General features: G+C 41.0%; 2 protein-coding genes across 2 annotated transcripts; one reads left to right on the top strand and one right to left on the bottom strand.

The window, feature by feature from the left end:
* Nucleotides 1–1,504: 1,504 nt before the first annotated feature.
* On the top strand, nt 1,505–10,258 carry LOC131232647 (phosphoacetylglucosamine mutase). Its single transcript, XM_058229033.1, has 9 exons — nt 1,505–1,784; nt 1,934–2,196; nt 5,954–6,073; nt 6,161–6,303; nt 6,409–6,660; nt 6,764–7,176; nt 7,299–7,474; nt 8,964–9,060; nt 9,907–10,258. The coding sequence occupies exons 1-9, from the start codon at nt 1,721–1,723 to the stop codon at nt 10,065–10,067; spliced, it is 1,689 nt and encodes a 562-aa protein (XP_058085016.1). The 5' UTR covers nt 1,505–1,720; the 3' UTR covers nt 10,068–10,258.
* A 3,558-nt stretch (nt 10,259–13,816) lies between these two features.
* On the bottom strand, nt 13,817–17,485 carry LOC131233374 (homeobox-leucine zipper protein HOX11-like). The gene is made up of 4 exons (XM_058230062.1): nt 17,020–17,485; nt 15,419–15,711; nt 14,940–15,019; nt 13,817–14,447 (listed from the first exon to the last, which is right to left on the bottom strand). The coding sequence occupies exons 1-4, from the start codon at nt 17,213–17,215 to the stop codon at nt 14,162–14,164; spliced, it is 855 nt and encodes a 284-aa protein (XP_058086045.1). The 5' UTR covers nt 17,216–17,485; the 3' UTR covers nt 13,817–14,161.
* Nucleotides 17,486–17,944: the final 459 nt, after the last annotated feature.

Raw genomic sequence — 17,944 nt, 5'->3', positions numbered from 1 at the left:
GAAATTACAGGAAATGACAGAGATGTTGATGATGATGATGGCTGCTGGGGTTTTATAAGGGGCCTAAGGTAGATGGAGTGGAGGCGACAGAACCCACCAAGGGCGAGAACAACGGAACCCACCACTGGGGTCCAGATGCGCGAATCTCTTCTCCTCTGCCATTTCTTCTTCCTCCTTTCTCTTCTTCTTCTTCAGATCCTCCATAGCCAATGGATTTCATCGAGCGGTCGCTTCATCTCCTCGATTGGAAACAGATAGGGATATCTGAATGAGGTTTTTCCTTTTCCCTCTTCCTCTTCCTTTTTCTCCCCAAATCTGCCATTTGGTCTCCGAAACAGGCTCGAAAACTCAGCTCGAACTCGGTTCAAAATCTGCTCGAACTCAGACGAGCCGAGCACGAGCTGTTGTTCCGAGCTCGAAGGCCGAGCCAAGCCGAGTAAGAGCTAGGACTCGAGCAGTCCGAGCCAAGCACAAGCTGGGCAATACTCGGCTCGGCTCGGCTCGTGTACACCTCTACCCTTGGCAGCTTGGCACAATAGTCTCTATGTGGGTGACTGTGCCATTGGATATGTGGGGGCCATTTTGGCTAAATATCAAGATTCATGTGCGAATATTTCTAATGAAAATTAAAAAACGATGCATATCCGAAACTAGGTAGCCATGAAAACAATGAATATGATGCACCCACCATGGAAACCTTTCCCTAGCTCATCAAGATGGTTATATATCATCTGAAAACACAAATAATAATATGGTCCAGAACTTTTGGGCCCGACCAACGTTTCAACTGTAGGTGTTTACATTATTTCCTTTTGCCTTGTTTTTTTGAGTTTTGTGTCTTGTTGTGAGCTCGCGGATCTGATAAATGGATTGGACTTCTCATGTACGTCAAGGCCACATGGGGTGAGGCCCTCCCCATCCTTCACACCGTGGTGTGAAGACTCTATAGGGCCCATTGTGATGTATGTGTTTTATCACAACGTCCATTTGATTTTCCAGCTTGTTATAAGTTACGAGCCCAAGCATACCTAAAGCTCAACTAGACCACACGAGAAAGGGAAAAAAAAAACGTAAGATAATGACGTCCTTATTGAAACCTTAAAAGGGGCGTCTGGCGCATGGGATTAGGTGGGATGGGATTGCATTTGTCCCGTGCTAATTCCATTCGATGTTTGGGAAGAATGAAAAAGCTTGGTATTAGATTAGAGTGTAAAGGAAAATATTAACAACTAGGGTCCACGGTGAGGTTTATTTTATCATTCAACCTATTAATAAGGTCGACGACCTTGTTAAAAGGAAAATACAAATATCAGCTTCATCCAAAACTTCGGTGGCCTCACTTTTCAACGTTGGCTTTCAATTCCCACTATTTCCCGTGGTGTGCCCCACTCGATATATGGATGTACTTCACTTTTGTTCGAACGCGCTGAAATGAGCTGAAAAAACGGATGGACGGCGTGGATAAAACACATATGTTACGGTGGGCGCCATGGGGTCTTCACAACACGGTGAAGGGGCGGTGAGCGTCTCGCCTCCGTACACAATCCGCGTCCCATATAGGTTTCGCCTGCAGTAACTTCCTGTTGGCGGGGGCACAGGCAATTTGCGTCCGTTTTCACTTCTCCTGCTTCTTGTCTCCCAAAACTCGAGCTAATAAGCTGAAATCAAGAAAGAAAGAAAAATAAATCCATTTTCTAAAAACCGATTTTTTCAGAGTTCAATGGAAGAAGAGAAACAGAGATCGATCCTCCTCGAATCCGCTTCTCGTTTCCCGCCCCCTCAAGGTCCGTACGATACGTTCTCTTACGATCTCTATACCCGAAGAAAAGGGGGGAAATCATTTCCCAAAGAATAAAGAAATCTTTTTTTTTTGGTTTCTTTCCGTTTTTGTCTTCGAGTTCACCTCGTTAGATACCTATTTCATTTTCTTCAGGGGTAAAGCTGTCGTATGGAACGTCCGGGTTTAGGGCAGATGCTTCGATCCTAGCGTCGACGGTTTTCCGTGTCGGGATTCTCGCCGCGCTGCGATCGCTGAAGACCCGATCGGTCATCGGATTGATGATCACGGCCTCTCACAATAGGGTCTCTGATAACGGTATCAAAATCGCGGATCCGCACGGAGGCATGATGACGCAGGAATGGGAGCCATTTGCTGATGCGATCGCGAATGCCAGCGATGCCGAGGATCTGGTTCAGGTCGGTGTTTTGCCTTCCACTTCATGGGATTCATGATTTTGAGAAATGCTTGGACCTTTTTGGGTGCCACCTCATTTTCATTTTCATTCAAATAGTGTTACTCTAGTGGATAGTAAAGAACTCTTTCTTTCCTATACAACGCAAACGAGCTCTAGTTTGCGGTTTTCGGAAATTCTACTGAGAGTAGGTAGTCCAAAATAATTTAAAAAATTTGTTTTTCTCCACTCCTTAAATGGCCATGGTCCAAACACCACCTTCGTTAATTGAATATAATTTTCCAAATGTGTTGAAGAAAGGAGCTTGGAGACTTGATTTCTCATATCTGAGAGATTGAGTTTTTAGCTGATTTTTTTGGAGCTCAGTTCTCCATCTTGCTAAGCACGATTACATTAGGATTCTTGCCTCTAGATTTAACTTAGTCTATTACATAGGTTGATTAAAATCTGGGCTTGGACTGGCAAGAAATTAGGACTCTTGCCTCTAGATTAGACATTTTGTTTAATTTCTCCTCACATGAGTAAACATAATCGTTAATTTAGAGGTGTTCTAATGAGTAAACAAAATGTTTAATTTAGAGGCAAGAGTCATAATTTCATTCAAGATGGAACTACGACCCCACGAGTCACCCCCCAAATTTGCCCAGTCAATGATGTTAGCAGCGTGGCCTTCAATAATTATCTCCTTGGAAGGATACATAATTAAGATGCAAAGGGCTTCTGTTAAGGATATGGCTTCCACCAGTGAGATGAGCAAGCATGAATTGGGCTTAGAATATGCTAGTAACGTGTAGCCAGCAGAATCCCCAAGAATGCCCCCAACACCTGTCGGATTTGGGGACCCAACTGAAGCCCCACCAAAGTTAATCTTCCATACAATGACCAGGGTACTTGAGGACCACATGACACCAACAGGTTCTATTCTATGCGGATATAAAATGGCAACCGGTCCTTGAATTTGTTAGAATAAAAATCCCACTTAATTAAGGAGCCTTTAATTTTATCATGAAGCAATCCAAGAATCACCTGCTGATTTTTTTTAAAAAAATCTTATTGTTTCTCTCTCCAAATCTCCCAGTATGTAGCAAATGGAAGGAGACTTTATAGAACTCTGCCCTTCTTCCTGAATGGGCTGCTTCCCTAGTTTCATAGACAGCTTCCTGCATTTGCCCAAAGACGAGAAATTGAGCATTGAACTTTCGCATGTTTCAAATTTTCTTGAACAGTGGTTATCAGCTTATTGCCACTCTGATATAACTAAAACCAGATGAATAGGCACTAAAAATGTTTTGAATTTGTCACAAATGGTTGGTTCTCAAACTGATTTTTTATGCCAAATTTCATGAAAGAAAGGGAAGAATTTGAGACACAAAGGATCAGGTGAGTTTTGCTGAGCCTAGGGTAATATTTGTGCAAGTGTTGTGAGCTCAATTGGGACCTTGGAATTTTCAGCTAATACGTATGCTTTTCTGAAACAATACTTTTACTGAATGACTTGTATGATATATGCTTTCATATAAGGGAATGCTAATGTTCCCACCTTTGCCATTTCTTCCCACTTTTATTGAACGTTTCAAATTTGTATTGAAAGGTAGGGATGGTAGCATCATCTATAAAGTTTTTAAACGACATTTTGGTCTGCCCAATCATCTAGCTGGAACAGAATATCCATTCTTTGACCACTGCTGGCTAGCCATGTCATAAAAATCATATTAATTGGATGATGCTAACCACCCAAGCAATAGCATGAACAATGGATGGTCAAGATTTATCAATTAACAGTGTCATTTCAAGTCATCTATTCAACAGGCCCCACCGTTGATTTCTTATGATTCCAAGGAAGCACTTTAGTCAGATGATGCTAAGTGTTCAACCTATGGCTCAGAAATGGAAGCTTATGACTAAATGACCCACACTTGGGTCATGTCCAGCCGCAAATGTTATGGAACGAGTGATCCGTTTGGATCAATGATTGGCCATCCCGCTTGCGATTTAAAGCTTTGGGGGCATTGCCAACATCCCCAATTTGGTTGCTACCATGCACACCTTCACTAGGATCTTGCGATGTCCCCAAATATTTTAAATGACACATGTGACAGCCAATTATTGGTTCGGACTGTCCGATAATTCATACTATAAGGCCAAACTATGGCACGAAATTGTGTTAGTTGGATGATTCTATCATCCAATTAATAGCATGAAAAATGGACGTTCAAAATTGGGTAGAAAAACAAAATAGATTCAATCGTCATCTTGAAACATCCATTTAGTAGGCCCCACCATTGATTGCTTATGATTTGAAAGAAGCACTTTGGTCTAACGATGCTAACCATCCGACCCATGGCTCATAAAAAAACATATTGTGGCAACAAATTGGCCAACCTTCAAAGTTTAGGATCATCTGGTCACGCTGTGTTGTGTGTTCCGCCATAGCTTGGGCCTAGTGATATGAATAAATGGACCTCAGGATCTGTTGGTCATCAATGTAAATTAAAAGCTCTGGGACAATACTCACTAGTGTTTGAAATATCGGTATTGCGTTACGTATCACACCCTTGGAATACAGATACGTATTAGTTATCGCACCGGATATATCATTTATATCGGGTAATTTATCACGCTTTTTGGGAAACATGGGGAAACATTGTGAAAATGGTTGAAATTTTCAATGAAACTTCATGGATTGTTTAAAAAGACCTTAATACACACTTTTAAATCATCATATCTCAAAAAAGAAGTGTACATAATAGTTTTCCTTCGTATAGGGTCCCAAGCTATGCGCTATCTAACTGAACTAATGTAACTATATTCAAATTGAATGCATAACATTTAGAGTGTATGTGATGATCATTTTAATAAACACTCTTAAATACTTTGAAATTGGTCTCAATTGACAACTAATTAAAGGGAAATTTCGAAAATAATAATAATATTTTAATAACTTTTTTTTAATTTTTAATTAAAAATTGATTTTTATTTTCCGAAAATTGACAAGGACTTGAAAAATTAGTAGATCAGCCCTCATACATGCTTGATTTCATGTTTAAAGTCATGTTTAGAGTGCGCAACATTGCAAGCAATTTAGGAAAAATTGGAGGGAGAAATTAGGGAAATCTCGATTTTTTCCCAATTTTCCCCAAATCGGACCACCAATAGTCAAATTTTGAAATTAGATTGTATGTGTTGATCATTTCATCAAATACTCCTAAATACTTCGAAATTAGTCTCAATTCACAGCTGTTTGAAGGAAAATTTTGAAAAAAAAAATGGAGAATATGAAGAACCAAGGGATATCGAAAACAAAGCTCCAACTCCATGATTTTTCATGCAAAACATAAAGAACCAATGGATTTATAATCATTTGACACTGATTTAACATAATTTCAACCAAAAAAGGGATTGGACATTGAAAATGCTCACCGGATCGAACACGTGGGATATATTGTCACTACATGTGCGTTTTGTATCACACAATTGGGATACAAGATATATCGTGGGATATATCGGCCGATATCGTTGATATTTAAAACATTGCTACTCACATCCCCATGGAGGTGGGGACGCTAGCATTTCCCTATTTGCATGTGTGTGCGCGTGTTATCACCTTGATAAATCATGCAAATGTTGTGAACTCTGTTTGTACCTATGAAATATTGGTTGATATTTATGCTTTTCTGAATATTACTTGAATAAATGGTTTGTATGATAAGACATCATACACATTATTTTTGTTTTGTTTTTTTTGTTTTTTTTTTTTCCAGTTGATATCTCAGTTTGTGAAGAAGGAGAATATACCATTTGGAGGAGTCCAGTCTGCAGAAATTTTGTTGGCTAGAGACACAAGGCCTAGCGGAGAAGCTCTCCTTGAAGCTGCAAAACAAGTATGGATTATTCTAGATTTGCCAAGCAATTGCCATTTTGTTATATATTCAACCTGCAATTACTTGACCCAACCTGTTGGATAAAAGGGAATCAGTGCTATAATTGGCGCAATTGCTGTCAACATGGGGATTTTAACAACCCCACAACTTCATTGGATGGTTCGTTGTAGAAATAAGGGCATGAAGGCATCCGAATGTGATTACTACACACAACTCTCCAGCTCTTTCGGGTCAGTTTGTAAGAAACCTAGCTAGTTACATCATATTCACCAATAAAACATCATATGTTTATTGAATTCCTCATTGATTGGTCAGTATTTCAATAATGGATGCAGGTGCCTAATGGATTTAGTCCCCACAGAAATGATGAGTGATGCTGTGGATGTAAAATTAACGGTAGATGGAGCAAATGGTGTAGGAGGAGAAAAGCTTGAAGAGTTGAAGAAACAGTTGAAGGGTTTGGTAATCGAGGTCAAGAATTCAGGTAAAGAAGGAGAAGGAATTCTTAACGAAGGAGTTGGCGCTGATTTTGTGCAGAAGGAGAAGGTTGTTCCATGTGGGTTTGGCTCAAATGATGACGGGATAAGGTTAGCTGTCTGCTTCTTGTCTTGGATTATCAGTGTTGTGTACATTGGATATTGACTTCAATCCTAATTAAATGCTTACTGTATAGGTGGTTTAGTGTTTCAGGTGTGCTAGTTTGGATGGAGATGCTGATAGACTCGTATATTTTCGGGTTTTATCCAGAAATAGCAGTAGCATTGATCTTGTTGATGGAGACAAGATATTATCTCTTTTTGCATTATTTATCAAGGAGCAGTTGTTTATTCTGTGCAAAGAGGAAAAAGAAGAGAATGCTTATCTGGTCAAGCTTGGCGTCGTGCAGACTGCATATGCAAATGGAGCATCAACGGACTACCTCAAACAGCTGGGTCTAGAAGTTGTATTGACACCCACCGGAGTGAAATACTTGCATGAGAAAGCTGCCGAGTATGATATTGGGATATACTTCGAGGCAAATGGGCATGGAACTATTCTGTTTTCGGAACACTTCTGCTGCTGGTTGGAGGGTAGAAATAATGATCTTGCTTCTACAGATGAAGGTCAGCACATTGTCCTCAGATGTCACTGTATTAGAAATTTAGAACCGCTTTACATTTAATATATTATCCACATATTAATATTAATTTACTGTTATAAATTATCTTATTATTGTTTACCTTAGGTTCTGAGTGTCAAAAGGCTGCTTTGAGACTGTTGGCAGTCAGTAAGCTAATCAATCAGGCTGTGGGAGATGCTCTAAGTGGACTGCTTTTGGTGGAGGCCATTTTGCAATATATGGGGTGGTCAATCCAAAGATGGAGTGAGCTTTATAAGGATCTTCCCAGCAGGCAGTTGAAGGTCAGTTATTTGATTGACCAGGAAAACTCTTGTATGTGTACAACCTTTATTGTCAAACTGTTTTAATTCTGCTAATCCTAAAAGAAAAAAAATAATAATAATCTTTCAATACTGCTATCATGTTTTATTGGCCTTTGCATTTATTTGTTCTTGTTCGTAGCACACGATTTTTCATCTTCCCGTAGGGGTTTTGTTTTAGTTGGTGAACTTGGGACTGTTTAAAATGTGGATATGGAAACCCCCCTGGAAAAATGACATGGAAAATAGTGAAAAGGAAACTAGAGTCCACTGTTTGGAGTGCAATGTTGTTTTCTATGGAAATGTTAAGAAGGTAAATAGTCAAATAGTGAGAACTATCTTTCATGATCGTGGAAATCCCAAGGATTAGCTTTTTGGGGAGACATCGGGGGATTTCCTTGAAAAACTTTAATCATTAATTTTAGGGAATTTTACAAAAAATTACATACTTATATAGAATTTACATTCTGGTACCTTTTTTTAAAATGTTTTCAATAAGCTACCCCATTCATTTAAGCAATTATCGTTGGAATAGCTTCCATTAGATTTCTAAACGGAAGTTGGGATCGATATTGCTAGCAAAGGGGTTGGCAGCTTGGTTGGGCCCCACCGTAATGTTTTTTTGTGAAATCCACCCCAACCCATGTTAGGCATAGGGCCCAAAAATCAGCCCCATCCGTGATTTAGGTGGGTCACACGATTGGAAATAGTATATAGGGCAACCCTCACCCTCCAAACCGTTTCCCTTCGTGTGGCCCACCTAAAGCACAGATGGGCCTGATATTTGTGCCCGAAGCCTAAATATTGGTGTGATATCTAATGGTTGGTTGGAGTGGATTTCATATAATCATTCCTGTGGGCCCTGTAAAAATCAAGAGTGATTCATTTGGTGTGGCCCACCGGAATCATAGGTCAACCTAATTTTTTTTGCCCTGGGCCTAACTCGGGATTGCACATCTAATGATCAAAGTGGATCTCACAGACACACATGGTGGACCTGTCAAAAACCAAGGGTGGGCGTACTGTAAAATTCCCTTTATATCTTTGTTTTTTGGGAATAGTTGCGAGAGGGAAACCACCCTTGATTTTATTTTTTTCCCACCGTGATGTGCATGTGAAATCCACTCCGACCATTAGTTGCGTCATCCAAATTTAGGCCCAGGGCCAAAAAATCAGGTTGACCCGTGATTCAAGTGGGTCACATGAAAGGAAACAATTGGGAGAGAGACGTCCACCCTTGATTTTTCCAGGGCCCACCCCGATGATTATATGAAATCCACTTCAACCATTAGAAGCCACATCAAAATTTATGCTTGGGGTCCAAACATCAGGCCTATTCATGATCCAGGTGGACAACACCAAGGGAAACAGTTTGGATGGTATTGCTTGTAAATCTTGTGAGCTCTTACTGATGAAAATAGCATTTTTATTATTATTTGGAGTGTAATGTTCCCATTATTTTTACTCCCAGGTAAAAGTTGCAGATAGAACTGCTGTTATTACAGCAAATGAAGAAACAGTGGTTGTAAAGCCATTGGGTCTTCAGGAGGCAATCAACACTGAAATAGGTGAGCACACATATCATTCAAACAAATTGCAATGCCTTGGTATTGAATAGAGAAGAACTTATCATCCTTTGCCAATTTTGCTGATGTCTGTATCCACCCTCTGTGTTCCAAACGGTACAGAGGAGACTGTACCAATTGGCCCCATTTGGGTCCATTCAAGGTGAGGGGAATCCCACTTCTAATCTGCATTGAGATTCTCTCCGACCAAGGGTAGAGTGGATGGACAAGCAGGGCCCATAGATATAGAATCTCCTTCATAACAAGGTTCAAAACGGTGTTGTTAGACATGACCTGTAATGGTCAACTGGCGTTACTGACTTATTTTTGTATAACACTAAGTCACTGTAAAGCAGGAAAATTGAAAAGATCCAACCTATAGGAAATCTTTGGGCTTTTTTCTTTTAATACTGAAAAGCAGTGTTATTATCCGTAACATAATGCCGTTGTTGTTAACAAAACATCTTTCTTGCATGATAGCTATAGTTCCATCCTGTAACAGCCATCATTTTCAAAATAACGACCATTCTTTAACAGCCATTCATTACATAAAACCACCGGAGTTACCGTTTTCTCTTATAACTTCTATCTCACCAGGACGTAATGATGTTTTTTTCTAAACCTTGTTTCGTTCCAACCAGAGCACACAATTGTTTCTCTTTCTTTCTTTCTTACTTGGCCTTCTTTCTTCTTCTTCTTCTTCCTTTTTTTTTTTTCCTATTTTGATTTCACATCTTGAGAAGCTTATTATGCTTTGATTGGTTAATAATGATAGTTTCTACCTCTAAATTAAATAGTCGCACGTGTTTGGCTAATTCTAACATTATTTATATCTAAATACATGTGCAGCCAAGTATCCCCAAGCTCGTTCTTTCATACGGCCCTCCGGCACAGAGGATGTCATACGCGTATATGCAGAGGCATCCACACAGGAAGCAGCTGACAGCTTGGCTCAATCTGTGGCAAGACATGTTGATCACTTTCTGGGGTTTGGCAGCTCCCACAAATAATCTTAGTAAAAAAAATGAGATGACGACCATTATTTCCTAGAGTATCATCTGCCAGAAGAGTTACAGGCTAACTGATGCACTTAAATTATTTCTCTTTGGTCCTGTTTCAATAGTTACTCCACACATGTATTGTCCTCTGTTGAATTCAACTGTTTCGGCTAACCATATCATTTGCACCTCATTTTTATCAATCTTGAGATTACTATCGTCAAAAGGTTACCTTGGAAAACAAAGTACAAACAAAAAAATACAACTCTAAACATGATAGGCAAGGAAAACAAAGTACGAACAAAAAACATACAACTCTAAACATGATAGGCAAGGGAAATGATATTTAGATTCCTGAAATGATAGTTCCACCTTACGAGGGTAATTTGGTCATCGCAACGGTTGTTGAATGCACTGGCAGAAATAAAACATTTATTAAAACCATTACCCCTTTTAAGCTCAGAATTAATTATGCGGGGGTTGCACTAGGGAAATGATAGTTGCATTCCTGAAAATGATAGTTCTGAGGGAGGGAAGGAAGGCTTGAAGTCTAATATCATGGTTTCTTTCATCAACCGGTCCCAAGAGAAGTACGTTGATGATGAGTATGACATGCAATGCCAGAAAGCTTCTGTAAATTTGTGTTGTTATTGTTCCAAAAATCAATGTCAGATATGCTTGTGAAGTCATTTCCACCGATCAAAAGTTTTGCAGAGTATCTCATTCAAAGTATCTGGGTCTTCCTAGTCCTGCAAGGCACTAGTAGTTGCAGTCCTGAAACGATCTGCTGGGAATCTTTTTATTGCCGGGAAATGGACGGTAACTTTCTTCATCATGGTTTTTCATCCCTTTGTTGTGATGTTGAGGTAGGAAATGGGCCACCTCATTTCTCCTATCATGGATTCAAGGATGCTTCATCTGAGGGTAAGGCACATTATAGGAAGCAAGAAAGCAGCATAAAAGTCTAAACCAAAAGCTGTTTTCTTAGAATTATGCATCAAATCCAATATTAGAATGAATCAAAGAAGCATTTGAAAATTTCTCCAATAAATTAGATGGAAAAAAAGAAAAATCAGACCTTGGATTCTTTCACCTTTTCAGCTTCCGTGGCAGTCTGGTAATTCAGATTGGTCCCACCTGCTGCGAACACAAGTGACAAGCTGTTGATGAACACACAAGACGGCCATAATTATCAACAACCCAATTCCAGTCAATTACATGGCAAGAAATCAGATATTTATATAAAGCATCTCTCGAACTTCGATTCTGCTGTGATGACATTTTCCATAGTTTCTGAGGCAGGCGGATGTGGTCTTCATGGAATGGTGAAACTGGAGGAATGCATGTTAAGGGAGGCAAGGATTTGGAGGGATTAAAAAACAGTGGCAGCGAGTTTTTGGCATTGAATGCAATGAAAAAGAGAGCAAGGATGGAGGATGCAAAGAGAGCTGGGGTCGATGATCATATGAGCTGAGAGAGGGGTCCGTGATTGCATGAACTGAGGGGCCGGTGCCATCTGCCCAGGGTGTTGCCATTGCTGCAGACTGGTTCTGGTGTCCCCAGAATATTTGGATTGGAAGTGACTGTAATTTTTTTTATTTTTTATTTTACTGGTTTCCTGATTGCTATGGATAAACCTGCTGCTAGTGCCCCCTTTTCGTTGTTAGTACAGATAAGATGGCATGCAGCATGAGGTCCTTTTGCTGGATTATGGGCAGACTGTAAGCAGCTTGAGGGTGGATTTCTTGGCAGCCTATCTTTCGTTCTTTCCTTTTTCTTTTTTTTCCCTCGAGCGATTGTTGCAACTCTTCAGGCAAGGAATGATGGGAGTGCCGAGTATGCTGGAATCTCTATTTGTGAGCAAAGGTCGATCCCCAGATAGCCAATGTATGCTGGAAATCCTGATTTGGATTTATTCTATTTCTGCAATGATGATGATGTGGGAGCGGAGCGTGGTGGTTCAAAGTCATATGGGGTATATGATAGTGATCTCAGCTGAATGCCTGGCTGCTGGAAGAATTCCTGCTTGTGTCTCTGGGTCAATAGAATCAGATTGGGCAAGCTTGGCTACTCCTCAATGCGATGGCCAGCTTCAACAGGGCTGATTGGTGCGCATCATTGGAGTGTGGAGTCCGCATGGCCTCAAAGCTTTGGATCGATGGCTATCTTTGTCATTGCCTGGGCTGCTTACTTAATATGATATTTGTGATAGGTTTTTTTGAGCGATCACTCGGCTTCAAGTTCCTCTCGTCCTCTCCAAAATATCTAGGAGCTGTCATGGTGTTGACTGCAATAGTAAATTTTCTTTGAAGTGGTATAGTTTGGAAACTCAAAAACTTAAAAGACTCAATGGCCGGATGGGTTGTTCCGCTCAACTCTGACTACATAATAATTACAATCAAAGTATTTGGCACTGTAATAAGTATTTAAGATAGTGTAAGCAATAAAATAGCTAAAACAGATGGGTGCTTCTCGCTTTGATTTCCCAGCAGTGAATTCAAAACAACAGTGTTCTCTTTTAAATTGGGTCGAGTCACGTCATCAAGCCAACCGAGTCGGATTTATATGGGACCGAGTCACTTTCTTGAGTGGGTTTCCCAGTGACTAGACTCGTTTTGAGTCGAGTCAGCATGTTTTAGAACTATAACTCAATAGTTGTTGGAGGGGAATATTTCAGTTTGACAAGGTTGGGTGATCTAGATCATTCAACTAGTAGGCCTTACCATGGATGGTCCACATGTTGAGCTTTGCTAAGCCCACATGTATGTACAAGGTAGAATAATATATTAGTAAGGCATATTTGCTGCTCTTGAGATTCGAAGGACCTTAGGACCTTTCGCTCTGATACTGTGTCAAACAACCATTAACTCCAAAAGCTGAAGCGTCATGTATGTGTGGTGTATCAATGTATATCAAGAGACCTTATCACTTCAACAGCGTTATCCAAATTCCAAACCATCCATCAGGTGGATTTCACCGAGTAAATGTTCTTGCATGAAATAATTCCAGTCCATTAAGCAGGTGGGCTGCCTAATAAATTTTTTTTTTTTTTTAAAAAACAAAACTTCAGCCAAGTTTTTACAGATGTAAATTTCTTTCGGAAACTGTGGCCTGCCAGACGAGTGGACGGACCTGATTCTTGGACAAGAGCATCTACATAGTGGTAACTGTAACGAATGGATTGGATCTCATGCAAATATGCTAAGCTGTGCACCACAACATACAGAACAATCGACAGCCATCCCAAAACTTTCAAATTAATTTCGGGCTGACCTGATGGTTGGATCCGCCTAATTTTTGGGGACATCCCTTTTCATGGTGTGATGACACTTTTGGACGGATTGGATTCCATATACAAACCATAGTGGGCTCCACTAGCGGAGTTGTAGAATAAGTTTACGGTAAAAACGTTGTAAAGGATCCAGCGTCCAATGTCCAACCCCAAGCCCAATCAGAATTTAGATAGGTGTTTTTGTTTTTGTAAAGGATTCCATCTTCACATGAATTGCACTTCATTAATAGAGAGGTTATTTCTGGAAATAAGAAGGCTTCAATTAATGCAAATTGTATAGTAATAGTAACTATTCTGAATTAGAACTTCCAAAGATGCCCCTAGTGCCAGCCATGAGACGGGCCCACTATCTCTATAGCAGCGATGCAGTATGGCACGCGTGTGGTGATCATGGACCATTAATTTGGCGAGCTGCTACGTGGAATGTCATAGCCCAAAACCCAAAAAAAGAAAAAAAAGAGAGGAAGGATCAGACAATCTCAACTGTCCAAGCAGTGGGCCTCTAAATAGATGGCTGGCAGAATAACAAAAGATCAACAGCGTCCCACAATCAACATGCGAACGTATCAGAACAACTGTGTAAGTAGGATACTTTAATCGGCTAAATTTTGGTGTTGCGGCCAATCATCATGCTGGCTCACAGAAACAAGCGTCCAGATCACGGCACGTGTGCCGCACATAGACATGTGTGTCACATATGTGCATAGTTACTTGCACCCAAATGAGGTAGCATTTCCTTTGTAAGATATATGATAAATATCTTAACATCTCTTGTTAGGGTAATCTGCAAATTTCACCTCCTAAAACCACCATTTCATGATGTAGCCGATGTACGTTGCGAGAACAGCCCGAACCTGGATTTGGGCCCACCGAAGTCTCCTGTCTTACTGCTGTTGTCCGTGTTCGGTGTGGTCACACGCTCACAGGACGGGCACATTGTAAGAGTCGTTGCAGGCACGTGCATCTGGAATGGGCTGTGGGAAGATTTCAATGCCTTTAGATCTTGGAGTTCTTTATGTAGCCTTCGGTTCTCCTCTGTTAATGACTCGCAGCACCGTTTCAAGTACTCGCAGTCGACTTCGGTCTGCTTCAGCTTAGTCCTAGACAAAACCAAGAAATCTTCATTAACAAGTATGGAAAAATCAAATAAATGCTGCATGTTCTAGGGATGAGCAATGCAAGGCCTATTCTCTCTCCCTTTCCTTATTGGGCCTGAATTCTGTCTTACGCCCATCATATTTATTTAATTCTTAGGTGGACCACACGACCATGAGAAACATAAACGGGCCTGAATCGGGCACTGGGTCAGTCCTTGATAACATGGGTTTAAGATTGTCCGAGTCCATTCTGACTCAGTTAGACCTGACTAGTTTGATACCCTGAGTCAGCCCTGACTCGGACAGGTAAGGACAATTCATTTCAACTAGGGCGAGTGGCAACTCAGCTCGAGACTGAACGAGTCGATCCGAGCCATTAAACCATGTTTGATAGTTGGTAGATAATGGGCCTGAATATGGCCCACTTCCCAATCTCAATAGAAAATTTACACCTGGGCCCCACATAATTATCTTGCAGGCTTATGGTATCAGTACCTTGCTCGCCGGTTTTGAAACCACACTTCTACTTGTCGCGGCCGGAGGTTCAATTGCTTAGCGAGCGCCAACTTCTGTTTCTGCAGTCATCAAAAGCGAAAAATCACGTAAAGATGATTTTTTTACTGCCCCTTAAAAATCATAAATGGATGGTCCTGATTTGCCGTGGGCCCATTAGATGGAACTGGTACACATTTCCTCCACACCATGTTGAATGGGGCCAATGGGCCAAACGACTCTTGGGCCTTTTGGTGGGTGGGCCTTTCAATGTTCTCATGGGGCCCATTGGATTGAAGTACATCTATTTCGAATGTGTTGTGTCCATTCATCTCGTGACCCACATTGTTGATGGATCATCGAAGATAATCGGAACCGATAGGATGAGTGGACCACACAAGCCATCCGCACCGTTCACTTTTTTTCCCCCTCATTGAATAGATAAAATACTGTAATTCAAGGCGGGCCAGTATTTAACGAACCGGATTGAGAGTAGGATGCTCTTTGAAGCTTTCCTCTAGATAACAAGATTGCTCTTTGGAGAGCCTTAGCTTCTTTCTAGTTGATCCACCTTCTTCTTCATCGCTGCATCTCGAAGAAGCTCTCTCCATCTCAGCCTCGCAATCACGTTTCCCGGCGACGGTGGGCCGGGAATCGGAAGAGGATGGGCCCATCTCATTGTCGGGGTCATCATCGATCGGTATTTGATTTACGTCCAAGTGTCCATGTGTCGGAGCTGTTTGATCAGACGATCTTCCGGCCTCGTAATTATTTCCTGTTTTAATGGCAAAGATAATATAATTGGGATTGGATTACCACATGAAATATGGGATCATGTTTATGAGAAGGAATCCAATCTTTGTACATATTGTATACATCTGCAAGATCTGGACCGTTCTTTTTATCCATCCTACCATGGATAGGCCAAAAAAAAACAAAGAAAAGAAGCTCAAATGATCTTAGCCATTGATTGTAGTTTTTTTTTTTCCATCGTGCCAAGCTCAAATGGCTAGGATCACCCAATCCCATTTTAGGGCCCACTAGATGGAAGATTCGGACCTACTACAAAGATTTACTATTGTGTCATCAAAAGTTTAAAAAAAAGGGTGTATCTATCAAAAAAAAAGTGGGTGCAAATATCGATTTCCATGAAATTTGTGTATGAAGTTCCAATGGGCCCAGAAAATGATAGTGGTTTTAGGTAAAATCAGTTCATTAAAGGCAATAGAATCCAATGATGGTTAATGTGTGATCATGATCATAAGGAAGGTGGACCCTTTCCTACCAAGCAATTAAAGCTATCTGAAACCGTCCTTTTTTGTTGGTTGGTGAGGTTGGATGGGATGGGACCCACGGCCTAAACATTGTAGCACTCGCCTCATTACCATGGTTTCTAGAAACCCTTCTTCCGACGTTGCAGCTGCCCATCTGCCGTTACCGTTACATACCGCAATCGTAACGGTAACGGCCGTTACCAGGTGGAAAATGAGGAATGTTGAAAAATGGAAAACAATAGCTGTTTTCCCATAAAAAGGCATTATTCCACACATGTGCCGAGATCCAATCCATCCATCATAATGGCCACCGCTATATTGATGCCCTAGCCCAAGAATCAGATCCATCCATTGGTGAGATGGGGCCATAGTTAGAAAACCAAATGTACGGCTCTGGAAAACGTGGGTGAAGTTTTCAAACCCATATGCCTGTTTCCAAACCGGGGCCTACGTGCTGAATGGACCAGATTTAGTTTTGGGAAATCATGTACAATGTCGATGGATGAATTGGATCCCGCACCTATATGCCATGCTGGCGCATGTGCGGCATGTTCATGAGCTTTATTGCACACGTGTGTCCGCATAGCAAGACCACGTATCGGCTACTTGTAAAAAAAACCGGTATGTATCGGCAACCATTTTATCTTGTGACTTGTCGGTGGCACATCCAAAACAAAGTACACTAGAATCCGTACACATGAATTTACAATCTATCTCAGCTGATTTACCAGAAAATAAAAATAAAAATCTTTCAGTCGTACAATCAAACGGTCACGATTCGCATGCGTAAATGAGACCGACAAACCTACCTGTATCGGTCGACCAGGAAAGCTTCAAATCAAGCTGAACCGGTGCGCAATTCCTCCGTCTGCTTCTCTCTATGTCATCCAAACCATTAACGATGAACCCTTGTCGGACCCGATCGCCAAAAAGCCCACATATCCGCCGTTTCCTGCTCGGCTCGCCGCCGTCGCTGTTGCCGCCGACCGACAACGCAAGCTCCATTGGCCTAGGAACTCACATTCTAGAGCAGGGAAAAGCAAGAAAAAGGTGTAGAGAAGCTAAGGAAAGATAGATGGATTTATAGAGAGAAATGGAGGTTAGAAGAGGTAAGGATTTTGAATGAGAGGTTGGGTTTGAAATGGGAAATGCATGAATGTATGTAAAAAGAAGAATGTGAGTAGGAAAGTGCTGAGAAAATCCCTACCCTTTGTTCTCATTATATAAGAGCCAATCTCAGGCATTGATTGTTTTTCAAGGCCTTCTCTAATTATTTGCCACGCCACCAACCTCTCCCTCTTTGTCTTTAATCCTCCTTTATAAAGAAAAAGGAAATATTATCACCAACTAACGGACGCGGATTGCGTCCTCCCCCGCCCGGACGGTAATCCGTCCGGCCAGGACTCTGTGGGGCTCAAATTGATGTAAATGGTTTATCTACGCCGTTCATAATTTTTCTCAGACCATTTTAATTTATGAGACAAAATATGAGGCAGGTCAAGGGCTTAAGTGGACCACAAAGTGGGGATTTAACTTACACCATTAAAAACTTCTTGGGAGCTGGAGAAGTTTCGGATCAAGCCGATATTTGTGTTTTCACTTCATCCACGTCTGCATGACATTATTAATAGGTTGGATTGTATAAAAAACATAATGATGGCCCTTAGAAAGGTTTCAACGGTTAGAGTCATTATCACTGCAGTTTCCTTTGATGTGGTCCACTGGAGGTTTGGA

The sequence above is a fragment of the Magnolia sinica genome, chromosome 18, assembly GCF_029962835.1.
Source record: "Magnolia sinica isolate HGM2019 chromosome 18, MsV1, whole genome shotgun sequence".
NCBI classification, from domain to species: Eukaryota; Viridiplantae; Streptophyta; class Magnoliopsida; order Magnoliales; family Magnoliaceae; genus Magnolia; species Magnolia sinica.
The sequence above is the reverse complement of the archived record's forward strand: the minus strand, read 5'-3'. Positions and strand labels throughout refer to the sequence as shown.

Coding starts and splice junctions, on each gene's coding strand:
- LOC131233374 (XM_058230062.1), bottom strand. CDS start 17,215: ATGGAGCTTGCGTTGTCGGTCGGCGGCAACAGCGACGGCGGCGAGCCG. Junction 15,020..15,418: donor AGCATCCTACTCTCAATCCG/GTTCGTTAAATA, acceptor TGATGACTGCAG/AAACAGAAGTTGGCGCTCGC. Junction 14,448..14,939: donor TTTCAAAACCGGCGAGCAAG/GTACTGATACCA, acceptor GGTTTTGTCTAG/GACTAAGCTGAAGCAGACCG.
- LOC131232647 (XM_058229033.1), top strand. CDS start 1,721: ATGGAAGAAGAGAAACAGAGATCGATCCTCCTCGAATCCGCTTCTCGT. Junction 6,074..6,160: donor TCCTTGAAGCTGCAAAACAA/GTATGGATTATT, acceptor GTTGGATAAAAG/GGAATCAGTGCTATAATTGG. Junction 9,061..9,906: donor GGCAATCAACACTGAAATAG/GTGAGCACACAT, acceptor ATACATGTGCAG/CCAAGTATCCCCAAGCTCGT.